Source organism: Ixodes scapularis, unplaced genomic scaffold (genome assembly GCF_016920785.2).
Source record: "Ixodes scapularis isolate PalLabHiFi unplaced genomic scaffold, ASM1692078v2 PGA_scaffold4__175_contigs__length_147842914, whole genome shotgun sequence".
NCBI lineage: Eukaryota > Metazoa > Arthropoda > Arachnida > Ixodida > Ixodidae > Ixodes > Ixodes scapularis.
This window is the reverse complement of record NW_024609879.1, coordinates 134,058,822-134,077,038: the sequence shown is the minus strand read 5'-3', so window position 1 is coordinate 134,077,038 and position 18,217 is coordinate 134,058,822. Positions and strand designations below refer to the sequence as shown.

General features: G+C 46.6%; 1 protein-coding gene across 1 annotated transcript; it reads left to right on the top strand.

The window, feature by feature from the left end:
- The first annotated feature begins 678 nt into the window (after positions 1 to 678).
- On the top strand, positions 679 to 14,907 carry LOC8044153 (sodium-dependent glucose transporter 1A-like). Its single transcript, XM_040218956.3, has 4 exons — positions 679 to 753; positions 1,564 to 1,690; positions 6,288 to 6,446; positions 13,844 to 14,907. Exons 1-4 carry the CDS (start codon positions 679 to 681, stop codon positions 14,905 to 14,907), a joined length of 1,425 nt encoding a protein of 474 aa, XP_040074890.1.
- The last annotated feature ends 3,310 nt before the right edge of the window (positions 14,908 to 18,217 follow it).

Genomic DNA, 18,217 nt, shown 5'->3' with positions numbered 1-18,217 from the left:
TGGTTTTTCTCACTTCTGGCGGTTTGGTTTGTCACGCTGTTTCATATCTGTCTTCCTCTGCGAAGTCGGGACTCGGCTTGAAGAAAACAAAATATATCTGCTGTTTGTTTCTGTTCACACAAGCGGTTCAAACGTTTTTGTTTTTGTTTTTTTTAGATATCCACAAGATACTTTGGCTTCCGCATATACACAAATCCCTGTACTTTGACTTCCGAGCTAATCCGTGCCGCGACCTGCTACGAGATAAACATTGCCGCTCCGCGCTTTATGACGGATCATTAAGCAATCATTCAGGGTCAACATAGTTTAACAGCTTGATTACCATTGAGCGAGTCTCTTACATGCTTGGCATGGTACATGCAATATGCAAGAGTGAACAAAGGAGGAAGGTTGAGGGAGACCCGTGATGAAATGGCTGGGCACCGGGGTACCTCTTTACAAACATCTAAATCTTAAAATAACTCTTCGCTCACAAAGGCTTTCCTTGACTCGCTTAACCATGCCGACATGAAGGTCAGCAGAGTTGTCGGAGCGATGCTCTTTGTTCTTATCTCGTCCGCCCCACTGTTGGCGGTTTATAATGCAGATTGCACTATTGCTTTGAATTACAACCCGGTCCGCGAGAGCCTAGCACGTCAGTAAGTACTGTGTGTGTATCTTCCCCCAAACGTGAGAGCCATGGTGTCCAAAAGAAGCCGCCTCTGGATAACGTTAGGCCAGACATTGAACCTGAATCTTGGATCCTTCGGGATGGTGAGTAGGTCCACAAATGTCAAACTTCTTTTCTGCGCGTTAATCCGCCTCAACCCAAAGCACCTCAACAAATGAGTCATCATCGTTGAGGAGGGCAGAGACCAGTGTGGCTGCTAACTTTCGAATGTCATTTCAAATTCGGTACATCACTCTCGATCTTGTGTCAGTATAACTTGGGAAAATTCGTAAGCAACAGCCCCAGCGAGCCAGTCACACCGTCAGACTCAGCTAAGCGACGAGGCACACAATCGGTGTGCACTCCGGCATGAGAGAGGAGCCGTAATTTTCGCTTCATAGTTTTTAATGGCTTGTGGGCGCCGTAGCGTTCGCCCCTTGCCGAGTCGCGCTGAAACAAAACACAGATGACCTGCATGGGACATTATCATACCATGCTCGTGGTCAACCCTACTTGTTTTCGACGAGAAAAGAAAAAGTCGCCGGTGCGTAACGTAGAGTCTCCACAAATGTGAAAGACCCATTCGGCGATGTAGTTTCATGCGGTTCTGCAGAGTTCGCTTCGGCCTTTCTTTGGAGTTAGAAAATAAACACAACTTACGTTTTATACTTTACCAAAGATTGAATTGCCAACGACCAACGCGCGCTTAGCACTGCCCCATAAACTGTCCGAGCGAATGGGTCTTTCATATTGTTGGAGACTGTATGTATGCTTCAGAAGTTACGCGCTCAGCAGCAAGGCCACGGCAATGGGCATTGGCCTGACGCCCACGCGAACCATGTGTGCACGCAGCATGTCAAATTCACTTAGATCGGGTGCGTTGTTCACTGCTCTTGACTGTTCTTCGTTTGAAGGGACTGGTGATGTCCCTTACCGGAGTGGCCCTCCTAGACTTGGTGGAGATCTACGAGTCGGACGTGAAGACCGTGTCACACCTTACCACCACACGCAGCGTGGCCGTGTTGGCCGGTTCCTTGCTTGGTATGTCCACAATTTCGGCGAACATTTGTGAGAGATGGCTAAACTACCTGTCGTGATGATAACATCAGAGCGTTTCTTCCGGATGTCCGGCGTCCAGCATGCACTCTTTGTCTTCCGCGGTGCTTTGACTGCTCGTGCGCATTCGAAGCTCGCAAGGTGCCGAACTGTTATCGAACGACAGAAGCTCGCGCTGGAGGCGGGGCAACAGAAACACCTCCCCGCCGTTCTCATTCTGTCACTGACTGTAGACGCAAATTCTTGTAACGCCGGTGTTCGTGAAAACTGGGCACGAACCTGCGCCACCGGCGCCAGCGGTTGACGCGCCCAGCACGGTGATGAACTGCGAACTTTGACCGGGGCATGATGTCCGCAACGATAAGGTTATACATCGTCTGCTAACTTTTTTTAGTGCGTACGGAAGTGTAGTGAACAGTGACACTTAAAACAGTTGGCATGCTACCTTCCGTGTGCTCTCGCAAACAGCTGTATTTACCGAAAGATACCGCAGTTCAAAATCTTCGCAAAGCGGCAGTTGCTTATATGCTTATATATGGCAGTTGCTTAAGATGTTTATTTTCTTCTTTTTCTTATAGTGCGTTTGGTTGTTGCATTTATCTGAGTGATTTTTTAACGCGATAGCGTTGAGGAGATCGAATCGCAGAACAGCCGGCATCGGTGGCGTGGCACAAAAGCAGACGTGAGTGCCGTGCGAAAATCCTAATTGGTCGATAGAGTCATGATGCCACAGCAACATGACCTCACGCGTGAATTTCAAACAACCCACAACGCTCACATGAAACGTGATGTCACGCGTGGAATTATAGTGATCAAGAAACATGACATGCAGTGCGATTCGAAGGTCGCCGCATGTCTCAAATGATTTCACTTTATAAAGTAATTCATTTGCCTCAAAGAAAAGTTCGAAGAACTTTAGGCGGCCTTCGAATCCACGACCCTTCGGTGACAAGCCAGACACGCCACTGACAAGGCCGTGTCCACAGCACTTCCTGTCCTGCTCACCGGCAGGAAGAGCGTGAGGAGTGAATGAGGAGGCGATGTGAATGGGGACCCTATAACGCTATGGCGTTTCACTGTTAAAGGCGAAGCTTAAGCGTCCTCCAAGTTTTTATACGCAATTTCAAACGGCTGTTCAAGGTTGATCGGAAACATTACTCCTACAAAAAAAAAAAATTAAAAAAAACCGACAAGCACGAATCTACGTCAATTTTTAAATGTAGGCCTACTGCTCGTCTATAGGCCCCGCTGCGATTGTTTTGGTAGTTCCCTGATTCCTTCGGCGTAGAAACCATTGACTGCGTGACTAGAGTCGGACGAACGTGTCCGTCCAGTTCATTTGTCACGGCCTATCTCCCCTTCGCCAGACTGTCAACACCATTCGTGAAATCTTGTACATGACACTGATCGTATTCAATACTGTACTCGCAATCTTCGCAAACGTTTCTGCTGGTTTAGTTCTCTCCTTCCTCGTAAATTTTAGTATTTATCGCTGCTACGAAGATACAGATACATTAATCGCTGCACTCATCGCTGGAACTGCGGCGCGTGCGTCAGATATATCACTCTGAACGCAGGATCTTCAAGAACTACGTAAACCGTTCAAAAACTACGTCCTCCGTAAATTTCCCCATGCTACATTTGTTTAGGGATTTCTTATGAACCAAAGCCCGTTCAACTTTGTATTGTGTTTTTCTAGCACGTTTTATTTATGTACATTGTGTCCACAAAAAAAAATGCATTTTTTTCCCACCGCAAGTCAAAACTACTTATTGTCGAACGTTCATTCTCCGCCCAAATGCAGCGCTAGAGGTTCGAACCACATGCCAAAGTTTCAGCCCGAACCGACATCGCGTTCATAAGTTCTGAAATTTTGTAAAGATTTCGATGGGAAAATGGGGCTCATTTTTGGCCTTTTTAATTTTCTGGAGACATAGAGCACCATGTATTCCAGAGCTTCATCGGCCGTCTTTATACCATTGAAATTTTTAGAAAATAACTTATATCTTTTGAATAAGATATCGGTTCGGGCTGAAACTGTGACATCTGGTTTGGACATCTATAAAGCTCGCATCGCCGAACGCTCATTCTCCGCTCAAAGGTAGCGCACCTTTGAGCGGAGAATGAGCGTTCGGCGATGCGTGCTTCATTTTTGTGATGAAAAAAACTCGGTACATTTGTTTCTGAGGCACCTTGCATTATATGTTACACCACAGTCCATTGTTTTTTTATGCACCGAGAAACTGAGAGAGAAAAATATGAGGAGACGAGAGGCGCGCGGGTACGCAAGAACGCCGAGCTCTTTTGGAATGACTTGTAAATACACCCAAAGTTAGCTGCCTTTGTCTCCAATGCACTCGTCGAACGTGTTCAAACACGAGAGCCAAACGCCGGACGCGGGCGTTCCGCGTTCTAAAGGCTCGTTCACATAGTCCAGTTCAAATGCGACTGCCACCACTTGCGCCTCGGTAAGGCTGCTTGCATCGAGCTGTTGCTATGGCGACCCTTGCGTCGAGACAGTGGAGAGGCGCTGTGCAGCACGTCGCAACGCAGCGCAACGCAGTCGATGCAACTGTGCGAACGACCCTTAACGCGTTCGACGACTGCAGTGGATACAAAGGCTTTAGGTCTACCTACTAATCATTCGAATCAGATCTCGGCGATCTGACGTCACCTCTTGTCTCCTCCTCCCATTTGTTCCCCTCAGTTCTTCGGCACATATATGCACAAAACGAAACACATGATGATGATGACGACGATAATGATGAGAAAATTAAAAAAAAAAAACACTGAGGCGAGAAAGGTAACATCCCCGTCGTCTATACTATGTGTAATCTGCCTCAAAATCGATAGACGGCTCGAAGTGTTAATACATTGGTCCTACAACTAATATTACGGTATACGTACCCGATAGCGATACGTTGCGTGTTCAAGGGCACCGGACTGATAAGAACAATGTGCTAGAACTCCCTATTATCCGCCAGCCTCTCTCTTATCGCAACCAGAGCGCGACACGGTTAGAACAATAAGGACATAAACGGTATCTTTTTTTTCTGTTTACATATCACCATTAAAAGGTATAGTACATATATATTTTCATTTTCACTTCGAGGGCCGTAGCAAAAAAACATTCAGCCCCTCGCAGAGAGTTGCAGGTTTCCCTCCTGGTGCAGTGAATTAAAGTACACTTGTGTGTCCGTTAAGTTCACTTATTTGTTACTTCATCGAAACATCCCCATATCAAACATAAAGGAACATTACTGTTTTTCTTCTGACAACCAAAGCTTGTCAGAACTAGTTCGCTCAGCTATGCATCAACTACGTGCAAAACATCTTTTTTTCTTGTTGTTGAAGTGGCAGCGACTATCGTAAATATAATAATCAGTGTTGGGTAAAGGACATCTAAAGTACTTGAAAAAAACAAAGTAAATTACAGGTTATGTATTTCAAGTAAAGCAGTAAGTACACCGGATGCAATGCACTTGAAGCAAAGGAAGTACTATAGGCTTCCTGCGTTGCCCAGGGGTAGTGATGCGAAAAGAAACTTGTAAGGACTTGTTTCAAGAATGCAACGCCTTCGCCAAGGCGCGGAGGGGTGAGCGGAGCGATGAGTTGACGCCACCTTACGGCGGCCGCGTCACGTGATTCCGAGATGGCAGCACCCATGCGACGGAGGCTGAAAAAGTCTATGCCCTAGCGGTGCTGGCGTGAATCTGGAACTATCGATTGTCTTTCGGCGTTGAATCTAAGTGATTTCGGATGTCGATTGGTGTTTTCCGTTCTTCAGCACTACACAGAAAGAAAAAAGCTCAGCAAAGACGCCACAAGTAGTGCAAGGCCCAATCAGATAAGCTTTTAATACTCAAAATGAGGGCGCTCCCGTTTGTTCAAAACTTCAGTGCAGGGAGCCTATAAATACATTCTATTTTCAAAGTAAAGTATAAGTGCCTTTTAACACAATATCTCGTAATGCTCTTTCATTCCCATACTCATTTTTTCTAACAGGTATGAACTGAACCAGGGGTAATCTAGGGTGCATCAATTCTTTTCGGAAATGGCTCAAATATTGGATAAAGTCAAATGGCCACACAGTAGTTGCGTTATCCTCGGTGACGAACTATTTAACACAATCAACGTAAAAGGCATTTACGTGTATCTGTCTTGTAGCCGCCATTACTTTACCCAGAGAAATGACCAGATTGTCCTAAAGGACAATAGAGCCTTTTGGTATCAAGACACACCTTTTTTTAAATTCGGGGAATGTACTCTGAAGTCAGGAGTTTTACTCTTCTCGAAAGGTACCAGAAAAAACATACTACAAGTACAGTACAAGTGCATGATCACAAAATGTACTTCAAGTAATGCAGAAATTGTCTAAAATGAAGTGCTTCACAGCTTTGATAGTAATGCACACATCGTGAGCTCCAACTATCAGGGTTAGATTTAGTATTTGCTAATGATGTGTCCGCGACGTGTCGCGCAATGTACCGGAAGCAAGAAACTATGCGGGCATTATCAGCAACGAATGTTTGATAATTAAATACAGTATTGTCGTTTTTTGTTGTTGTTTTCTTTTTCCCAGGAGCAAAGTTGTACGACGCGTACAACACGCAGGTGATATCGATCTTAACCATGGTGGCGTCCTTCGCCACGGTGTTCATGATCCCTCTCAGCGGACGCCTCGCACTGGCACACGTCATGGTGTTCGTCTGTGGTCTCGGCTTCGGCGCCTTTGACACAGGTTGGCTCACTGGTGTTTTTTGGTTTTTACTTTGAAATCTTCTCTTAGTTAATCGTTGTGAGCGCCGAGATGTATCGGGTGGATTTTACTAGTCGCATTTCGTTTAGTGGCCCAAAAGAAAGAGGGTACAAAGCCAGAAGCCTGCTTTTCGGTACGAAAATTTGAAATTATAGCGAACTATTTCGTACCCCATTTTCCTTCGAAAGCTCTCCGCCCTTTCACTGTGAAATATGCGCGGTACCCAAAGCACGTCAACCGGCCGCAACTCACGTATCGGACGCGAGCGCCCCGTCACTCGGACGTAGGCGCTCGTCAACAATCAATTCGTCACCGAACGTTTATTCGCGCACGTGCCAAATAGGTGTCATGACAGATCATATCATCGCTTGTGAGCGACAACTACCACGGAATACCTAAAAAGCACGGTGGAAGCTGAAACACATAGTATCCAGTGAAGAAATACTACGTCACGACCACGTGATTTCTTGTGACATGGTAACCCAGGAGCGTAAGAAAAACTGGATGGACAAAACAAAGCTCCAAACAGAACTTCTGGGTTAATTATCATGTCAGTATTAACATGGACTTTGTGTTGTCATTCCCGTTTTTCCCCCGCTCCGGGGTTACCATGCAAGTATTGAACCAACTCGCCTGCACACTTGCTTTGGTTCCAATGATTGCTTATTCCACTTGAGTTGAGGAGGAAGAAGTTGAAAAATCATTTCATGGCCCCCTTAGCCGTGGAAACATTGTCTACACATCATGCAAAAGACAGGGTATTTGCTGCAGACATGATCATAGAATTTTCTGCGAACATATGCCTCAAGCATATTCGAAGTATGTTTGCTTCATGCATAAGCTTGCTTATTCGAACATGTTTTCAGGCCGTTTTTGTATGACCAATGTCACCGGACCAGTCATACACGGAAGAAACATGCCTCAGACAGTACTTCTGCAGCCTCTCCTTTGTATGACGTGTTAGCCGTGCGCGCGTGGCTTTATGGTTTCTATTCGTGACGTCGTCCGTCGGGACCGAAGAAAGCGCAGCAGAAAAACATGGCAAAAGATGTGGTAGTACGAACGGGACACCTTGAAAACGAAGATGAAATTAGGGTACAAGGTTGCTTGACAAACAGGTAAGCCGCTGAAGGCCCGCCGAGACGCTGGTGATAGCATTTTTAATATCGCTTTTAGAGTGAATCGCGGTTTCCCATTTGTGTAATATTTCGGCAGTGCTCGTGCTTAGTGTCCGTAAATCGATATCAGTCGTGGTACCGCCTGGAAAGTCGACCAGAGCGACGCTATACGGAGAGCAAGTCATCTGCTTCTTGAGCAGGAGGTGGTGACGTCAGAACTACACCAGGCTCTAATTGGCTGATTGAAAAAAATAGTGGGTAGACCTCAAGGCATTCAGCATTAAGGTCTACCCACTATTGTTGTTCTTTTTTAAAATTAGCCAATAAGAGCCCGGTGTCGTTCTGACGTCACCACCACTCCTGCTCAAGAAGCACACGACTTGTTCTCCGCATAGCGTCGCGAGATGCCATCGGCATCTCGTGAACTTCGAGCGGGCACGCGCTGCAAAAATATGGCGGAAGGCAACGATCACGTGCTCAAGGCCGAACTTTCGAAAAACCTTGTCCTGTCCATCTCATTCTGTCAGCGACCTGAATACTATACAGGTCGTGGAATTATGTTGCTATTCATTTAAAGACTCCCAACCGAATTCCTGGCGTGTATAGCTAGCCACAGAACGCACTAGATGACTACAATGCTGCCGCTCTGTCTTGTTTCTAAAGGAGGACGACGTCGGGAGTTGCGCTGTTGCCACGCATTTTGGTTTCCTCTGTTTTATACGCATGCATTCGCAACAAGCGTATACGCGGGCAATCGACGGTACTAGCAGGTGCACGCGCTAATAGAGAATTTAAGCAGATCGTTCCGATAACTGCGATACCGATACCCGATACTCCGTGGCCGCCTATGCGCGAACATCGTATTGTTATCGGGTATCGTTATCGGGGGTATGGAAGTATCCGAACGATCTACTAAAACTCTCCAATGATGGAGCAGCAAAAACATTAGGTAGCGGAGTTCTTCCCCCAAGAATGCAATTTCAAATGAAGAATGTTTAGACCCTTGAGGTGTAAACATTCTTCCTGAGTGATTGCTTTAAGGGGTTTTGAGGGGTTGCACCTGAGGGGTTGTTTTAAGCAATCCCTTGGGTGTTGAAATTGAGTAAAATAAAGGCAAGGCACAATGAGGGCGCTGTACCATAAATATATAACATACTGTAACCGCCTTGGAGTACAGCGTCGAATAACTATTGCCAAGAGCAACCTCAGAAACGTGATTCTTGTGGGTCCTTCTTGTTTTCGTGTGTGATGTGTCTGCAACATGCAAGTTGTAATGATATGTAGGCAGCGCAGCCACGGGAGACTCGCGGGACATGTCTAGCTAGAGTGCGTTCATCTCACACACATGCGCTTTTGCCTAAGTGGTGACATATCAACCATTTTTGTGGAAGATCGCCATCAACACGCACTGAATAGGCATGCTCTCAGCTATGTTCGCTAGTGCATACCCCTTATCTGTACTGGAGTCCATAATAACGAGACAAAAATGCCTGTATTTAAAAAATTCGTTCACAAAATAGTTATTCATAGTCCGGATTGCGGGTTTCCGGATTGGGGATGAATCGCATGGCTAAAGATCGGTCCCCAAAAACGTTCGTCCATAAGGCCGGGTGTCCATAATAACGGTATACAAATTTACGAGACATAACTGTACATAGCTTTTCTTTTAGAGCGCAGCTGTAAAGCGCCCGTTTCCGGGTTTCGCGGCGTCGGCGTTGCCGTCGGTGTCGGCGTAATTTCGCTAAATTTAGCAGGAAAATTGACGTAGCGTGACCTCAACACCAATTCAGTTTGGCAGCTAAATTAAGCGGGGAAAATGACATTGTATAACTTTGGTGTCACAACCCTTATACAAAAATTCAGTTTCTCTGCTATATTTGGCCTAAAAAATGATTTCACGCGACCTCAGCAATATTTCAGTTTCTTCGCTCAATTTAGCAGGGAAAATGACGTCATATGACTTGGTGTCAGACTTGTACGTAACGCGTTACAAGTAATTGATTACTTGTAATCAATTACAGTTAAGTGTAATTTTGTAACGCTTCAATTACATTTGTCAAGCTGTAACGCTCGGAGTAATTCAATTACTTTTTTTCTGTAATCAATTACAAAATCAATTACACAATTACCAATTACATTTTTCATCCCACAATTTTTTTTTCTCACAAAAATCAGCATAGTCACTCAGCCATGGAGCAAAAATGATTGACATTTTTTTAACATCTAAAAAAAATAAAACTAGGATTAGTCGGCAAATCCTTTTTTCTTTTACGCCACGCTCTTCTACAAGCGCGCCACCAGCCTTGGCTGGGGAGTTCCGGATCTCGTTGCCGATTGCTGATAAAGTCGACGGGAAGCGGGAACTCGCTATTGACTTTTTAGTGGGCTTTGTTCCTTAGGTCGACGCGTCAGCTACACGACAAGGTCCGGGTCTGAAAACAAAAAAGGGAACAATAACCAAACAAAATTGTGTACGCAATATTTTACTGTGTATTTCTGTCATCGCAATAAGAAGTAACGTGAAAGTAATTTGAAAAGTAATCAATTACTTTGCAGTAATTGTTCAATTACTTCTGGGAGGCAGTAATCAGTAACGGTAATCGGTTACTTTTTTGACTGTAGTAATTGTAATTGTAATCAGTTACTTTTTTTCAGTAACGTGTACAAGTCTGCTTGGTGTCACGTATCCTATGAACAAATTCAGTTTGTCCGCTAGATTTAGCGGGAAAATTGACATCACGTGACCTCAACAGCAATTGAACAGCAGTGACCTCTACAGCGTGGAATTGAATTGCTGTTGAGGTGACGTGGCGTCAATTTTTCAGCTAAATTAAGGTGGGAAACTGTGGAAGGGAGGGGAGGGTAAAGAGGAGGAGGAGGAGGAAGTACAAAGGAGGAGAAGGGGCAGGTGCGGAGGAGCAGGAGGAAAGGAGGAGGAGGAAGAGGGAGAAGAAGTAGGTGAGACGGGGACAGGAGGAGAATGGAAGGAGGAGGGAGAAGGGAGAAAAGGAAAGGAGTGGGAGGAGGATAAGGAGGAGGAGGAAACAATGGGAGGGGGAGAGGGTGCGGGGAAGAGGAGGGGCATACTCTCCCCTCCGTACCCTCCCCTCCTCCTACTCAAGAGATGTGCTCTAATTTCGCGTTACAGAGATTTAAAAACGACTCATTTTTTTCGTCTTCGCTTCGCTTCGCCCGTGGGGACCAGCTAAAGATCTGAAGTGTTTTCGCGTGCACAATACAAGAAGTATTAAGTTGGAGAACTGGGCCAGTTGGTTGACGTTATTCATGATGGGGAAAACAGCTCAGAAAACACTGACTACGAAGAGGAACACACGCGACAGGACAATGCTGTACTCGCAACTGAAGAATTTTAATAAAGGAAACAAAGACAGAAAAACCATACACGGTATCTTAAAAGACTGCACAAAGAACAAAGGACCATTCTCGCCAACCGTGAAGCGTGTCAATAAACTACCCGTTCACTACGTGACTCATGTTTGCCGCAGGAAGGAAATTTCTTTGGCTGACAGCGCCAATGACGCTTTACTTACACAGGAATGACCATGACACAGAATGTGGAAGGCCTCAATGATTTTTCTCGTCACCCTATCCTTGTGCGCTCCCGGAACGGTGACTCTGCCAAAGTCAGGCCGACACTGGCAATCTCTGCAATGAATGGGCAAAAGCCCCCCAACCGTAGCTCCGAGCGAATATGAGTGCTCACGTAATCTATCATTCAGACATCCTCCTGCTTGCCCCACGTACCACCTGTTACACGACAAAAGTATTTTATATGCCACACACGAAACACAAGGGACCAAAGGTTTTCTGTGCGCCTTGGCGCACTTCGCGCTGGAACGACCAACTATTCCCGCATTAATCCTGGAACATATCTGACCTATTTTCTGGGGCGCCGAAAACACTACCGGAATTCCATATTTGCCACCAACTTGTTTCAGGTTATGGGAAACGCGGTGGAGGTAGGGGACCACTACCACACGCTTTGTTTCTCTTTCCGGCCTCCGACCTCTCCACCCCCTTAGCTTTCTTAACAAGTGAAATGGCTACTTCCGCCAAGAGTGTCGACGGGAACCCTGACTTTTTCAATCTACTAATTTGTTTTCTAATACTTTCGGTCATTTTGTGGGCACATGACTTTTCCAGGGCCGACCCAAGGCATGACACCGCTATGGACCTCTTAATCACCTTCGAATGGGAAGATTTAAATTCCAGTATCGCCTTTTCGGAGCGCGGGCAAAACGATTAACATATAATGTTATCACCCGGGTACATCGTCAAATCAAGGAACTGGAACTGGGAGGCGATACTGGATTTTAAATCTTCTCATTCGAAGGTGGTTAAGAGGTCCATAGCGGTGTCATGCCTTGGGTCGGCCCTCAAAAAATCATGTGCCCACAAAATGACCGACAGTTTTAGAAAACAAATTAGTGGATTGAAGGAGTCGGGCTTCCTGTCGATACTCTTGGCGGAAGTAGCCATTTCACTTTTTAAGAAAGCTGAGGGGGTGGAGAGGTCTAGGCCGGAAAGAGAAACAAAGCGTGTGGTAGTGGTCCCCTACCTCCACCGCGTTTCCCATAACCTGAAACAAGTTGGTGGCAAATATGGAATTCCGGTAGTGTTTTCGGCGCCCCAGAAAATAGGCCAGGTATGTTCCAGGATTAGTGCGGGAATAGTTGGTCGTTCCAGCGCGAAGTGCGCCAAGGCGCACAGAAAACCTTTTCCTTGTGTTTCGTGTGTGGTATATAAAATACCTTTGTCGTGTAACAGGTGCTACGTGGGGCAAGCAGGAAAATGTCTGAATGATAGATTACGTGAGCACTCATATTCGCTCGGAGCTACGGTTGGGGGGCTTTTGCCCATTCATTGCAGAGATTGCCAGTGTCGGCCTGACTTTGGCAGAGTCACCGTTCCGGGAGCGCACAAGGATAGGGTGACGAGAAAAATCATTGAGGCCTTCCACATTCTGTGTCATGGTCATTCCTGTGTAAGTAAAGCGTCATTGGCGCTGTCAGCCAAAGAAATTTCCTTCCTGCGGCAAACATGAGTCACGTAGTGAACGGGTAGTTTATTGACACGCTTCACGGTTGGCGAGAATGGTCCTTTGTTCTTTGTGCAGTCTTTTAAGATACTGTGTATGGTTTTTCTGTCTTCGTTTCCTTTATTCAAATTCTTCAGTTGCGAGTACAGCATTGTCCTATCGTGTGTGTTCCTCTTCGTAGTCCGTGTTTTCTGAGCTGTTTTCCCCATCACGTACTATCGGGGAAAAATGAAATGCGAACAGAGGAGCGCGTGGCTCGCGGTACAGGCTGCGCCGCCTGGAATTGAGCCTAGGAGCGAGGGTGCGTCGCCTACTCCGACGTGTTCACGCCCCTCCCTCCGCGCTCCCCAAGCTTCAGCAGTGTGCCTCTTAGTGCGCTGAAAGCTATCACCGCTATCTTTGCTGGCTCAGCGCGTGCGGTGCAAAGAAGATCGCCGCACTCGCCGAGCAGGCAAAGATAGCGGTGAAAGCTTTCAGCGCACTAAGAGGCGCACTGCCGAAGCTGGGGGAGCGCCAATCGAAGGGCGTGAACACATCGAAGTAGGCCACGCACCCTCGCCCCTAGGCTCACTTCCAGGCGGCGCAGCCTGTACCGCGGGCCACGCGCTCCTCTGTTCGCATTTCACTTTTCCCCGATAGTACAAGAAGTATGTTGGTGTCGTCGACTTTTCCTTGATATTTTCGTTGATTAGAGGGCTCTCTTTTGAGGATCCTGAATATTTAGAAAAGGGACCTCGGGTAGGATTCATTTAGACCTAGGGTTGGTGACCATGGAAGGGGGAGGCACTTGAAAAAATAAGGCTGGTTAATCAATTAACTAGTATTTGCTAAACTAATTAATTAATTTTCACAATTTCTGTATTGGGGGCGTAGTGTAGGCAGAATAGTTTCGCTCGATTCCCTTATGGTCTAGCCATGACGAGAATTAGGGGTGAAAAGATTCCTAGCTGGTCTTACAAACCGAAACAAATCATGCAAAGAACACCAATGACATCCATTCCGCTCTCTTGCACCGGCTCCGCAACCAACGTCTCTACGCGCCGCAGGTGACATCAGCAGTGATACGCAAGCGTCAAACGGAAATATCAAAATGTTTCAGCACGTATTTTTTGCCATATTTTAATGTTCTCACGGCATTTTCTTCAACAGTTATATCATTTAAAATTGTTTCTTGCAAAATACTATAATGACATGTGTTGCAGGAGCCAACGTCTGGATCATCAGGATGTGGACCAAGAACAGCAGCCCCGCCTTGCAGGCGTTCCACTTAGCCTTCGCCGTCGGCTGTCTGGTGGCTCCCCTGATAGCAACGCCCTTTCTATCCACGCTTCCAACGACGGACTACGAAGCTGTTGCAGAACCCCTCATCGCGTTCAACAAAACCTCCTTCCTCCAAAGCCATGCCAACCACGCCATCCTTAACGACACCCAGAGCTCGAGTCGCATGGAATCGACGATCCAATACGCTTTCGGCATCGCCAGTGGCTTCTACCTCCTCCCCATAATTTCTATGATTGTGCTATACTGCATCGACGGCAGCGACTCCAAGCCGCCAAAGCAGAGCTCTTTGAAAGACGCGCTGCACCAGAAAGAAGCTGCGAAGGACATCCGCTTCAAGAGGATCCTCTTGACCTTGTTGTCCATGTACCTCTGCGTCTACGTCGCGCAGGAGTGCACTGTGGCGCAGATGATTACAGCGTACGCGGTCAAGTGCGACCTTCATCTGCCCAAGTCAACAGCGGCCCGAGTAGCAGCCGTTTACTTCTTATCCTTCGCGGGCTGCCGGATGGGCTCTTCGCTGCTAGCCATCAGGGTGACGCCATTCCAGATGCTTCTAGGGTCGCACGTCATCTTGGCCGGTACGGCGACCGTATTTCTCCTATGGGGCAACTCGTCCAAGACGGTACTTTGGGTGAGTTCGGCGCTTCTGGGGTTGGGGCAAGGACCAATCTACGGCGTCATTGTCGCTTGGACGGCAAACTACATGGACATCAGCAACGGTATGATGGCACTGGTCATCGTGGCGTCCAGTTTGGGAGCGCTTTCCCCACCGTTGTTTGTCGGGCCATTCCTGGACCACGATCCTCCGGTCTTCCTGTACGTCTGCTTCGTGACAGTGGTGATGGCGGTTGTTGTGTTTCTGGTCATGTTGGTGTTCGTCAGGAAACGATCCATGCTGAGCAGTGTAGAGGACAAGCTTGGAAATGTAAATGCCGTGAAAGCCGATGATGCTGTTTCATCTGACGTAAAGAGTGTTGATATGTAAGGTTACTATGGCGATGGACACCAAGTGTCAGGGGTTTATGTTAGTCATTTATTCGCAACTCTAACGCTGTATAGATGGCGAGGCGGTAGTCCTATAGTGGCGCCATAGGCGGGGATAGACACTACAGGATTTCTCGTGCCCCTGCTAGCTGACGCTCTTGAGTGTGGAAAAATTAATTTATTAGGCTATAAATATAAAACCGTCAGGGCTGGAGCATATGACAGGTGACGAAGATGTTGATGTACGTTAAGAAAATGAGCATTATAGTAAAGAAAAACAACAACATTGAGGCTAGGGACAAACATTTTGGAAGTTTCGAAGCGCAAGGTAACAATTTCAATATCAACGCACTCGTTTTTATCTTGGTTAAAGCTGCATGAAACGCGATTACGCCGACCATAACCACGTGGCTACGGCGACACACAAGGCCAATATTCCCGGCCTCCGCCTCGGCCGCCGTCCACGCTCCTCTGGTTCTTCGTAATCCGCGAGAGGGCGAGCGGCGGGCTGCAGTTGCGAGTATTTTTGGCTTTTTGTGTTTTCCTGCTCGGGGCATGAGCCTTACCGGCGGCGCTCTACTATAGACCATTCCATTTAGAGCTTTATGGGCGGCGCCATTTTGCTCGACCGTACTGCCCTCTCCAGCCATCCGGGAAGTTCAACAGGTTCGGTGGGGTAAAACGAGAGTGCGGGCACACGCCCGATTTTGCTAGCAGACGACAAACCGGGAGGTTGCCGTTCTCCATCTTTGGGTTATAGGCTCCTTGCACTGACGTCACATCGCACACATTTGAACACCAAGTAAAAGGAGGAGAGGGAAGCTACTTTTGTAAGAATTTTGAGTGACAGGTTAATCTTCTATAATCTTCTGGGTAATGTCCCTGAATAAGAAAGGTAGCGGCACCTCCCTCCTCCTCTGACGCGCACATCTTTATCTTTGTGTTTTGCTCTTTTACACCCACGCGTCGATTGTAGCGCCGCCTGGATCGCTCCAAGATATCAGACGGCCTTCCTATACTTTAGTCAGAGCACAGTCAAAGGCTGAAAGACACACAAAATACATACACACAGGCTCAAAAACGCACTGTCATGGTCTACCAGCCTCAAAGAATGTGCTCAAAGAAACATGGTGAAAGCCGTGACGTAGCACAGTAGGCGTTATTTGATTGGCAACATGAGCTCGTAGCTTGCACTGCACTCCGACAGCATAGGCATTCTTTCTCCCTCATTGTCCCTCGTGCACTGTTATTGTTATATTTTGCTCTATCGCGCTCGCGCGTCGACGTTAGCGCCGTCTGGATCGCTCCAAGACAGCAGGCGGCATTCTTCAAAGGATGTCGCTACTTTTCCTTATACAGGGGCTTTACTTCTGGGAGGAGAATGGCGACGCCTATAGAAATCCGGGAGGCACAAAGGAGGATACTGATAAGAGGGGAGCTCCTTCTTCCCCTCTTCTCTGGAGGGCAACGGAAATGACGTCTTGTGCAAGCCACGTATACCGACGGGCTGTACCGAGCATCAAACTCTCGCTTGTGGCTGCCGTTGCGAAGTGGTTCGCGTTCTTAGAATATTTTTGGCTACTCCAAAATCAGCCTATTGCATCCTGTTCTATTATTTCAGTAAATGATCAACTAGCGTATCTTTGTTTCGTTACTTCAATAAGGGAGTCAGCCAGCAGTACTGCCCTCAAACACTGCGTCTATTGCGTCAGGAGAAGATGTTTTTATTTATGATTACGGACTTCCACTCATTGTCACTAAAGGCCTACACCATTACGAACTTTGTACAGTAAAACAACCTACAACAACCGGATTTACTTTTCACCGGACAGACCTACCGACTCGGACACAGTTTTTCCGTTTCTTTTCTTTATTTGCACGCAGGTAACAGCGCAATTGGAGCCGTTTAGTCTTTTTATCGAGGATAGCCTTACATCATTACTTGCATATCAAAATTCGTGCATCGCTGCGCTTGAAATTTCCAAAATGATGCGATTTTAAACCAAGTTAAGGCACCAGCCGGATGTTAGGTTCAGCCCACTCGGCGGAGCAGACGACAAGCGGGGTGAGAGGGAGAGGGCATTTTTTCTCTCTCCGCTTTTCCTAGTGGAACGGTCTATAGACCATTCCGAAAACTGGCTTCTTGGTGGTACCACGTTCAGCGTTCCAACGTATCGCGCGTGCTTTACTGGCCTTCCGAAGCGACAAACAGGCAATCTCGGCTGTGAAGATTTCACACTGGGCTGTGAATGTCTGAATATTATAACGATGTATAGTTACTGAAAGGATGAGAACGGCAGAGCGTTTCTTTCGGATGACCGGCCCCCAACAGGGGACCGTTGCCATCCTCTGCGCTTTGACTGCGCGTGCAGTCCCGAAACTCACGAGACGCTAAAGTGTTAACAAATATAGGAAGCTCGCTCTGGGGGCGGGACAACTGAAAGACCTCCCTGAGGTTCACATTTTGGCATTGATTATAGTCACAATTTTAGGCCTTGCCATTTTGCGCTGGAAGAAACCTCTCGATTAACTGTAATATGTTGATTTCTGCAATTAAACAGGACTTCTTTCGCCTTGTCTTTCTACTTGATTAATATTTGTTGTATGTCATTCCAGTAGGACTCTGAAGGATGCACATTAGCCTTCGAGGCCTTAAAAGGTAAGTGCATATTACCATACCCCAGTTGGTAAGTGCACATGCGATGTTTTTTTGTTTTTTTTTAATGATAAGAACATTCTGATCTTATCATTAAAAAAAACAACATCGCATGTGCACTGCCTCGTTCCTCTCCCGAGGTATCAAGCGTCCTCCCAATATCGCACAGAGGATTATTATTAAGAAAAACGCCATGTTATAAATGATAAAACACTAACACCCGCGGGTATCATTTGATACACGAGTTAAATAAGTACCGAAGATCACGCTAATACAATAGCATTAAATGATAAAACGTTATTAATATCGGGACCTCCTGATATTCACAGACGCTTCAGTCAATAGTTTTTCTAAGCGAGCTTTTTGGGGGGGTCCTGAAGAAGTGCTCTTCTTCAAGGCCCCCCAAGAGCACTTCTTCAACAGTGCTCTCAGCAAAAAGGTTGACTGCCAATCTGGTCTATTTGATGACGTTGACAATGTGGTGACATTTATTTAAAGATATAAGTTGTAAGCCATCTCGGTTAACTACAATGTAAGCACATGAAAAGGAGCTTGCATGAATTATTTAACGTACCCCATCTCCCTCCTAAATCTGGAAATTACTCAACCGAAATGTATCAATTACTCAGCTTCTACTAGCCACAAAAGTGGCGGC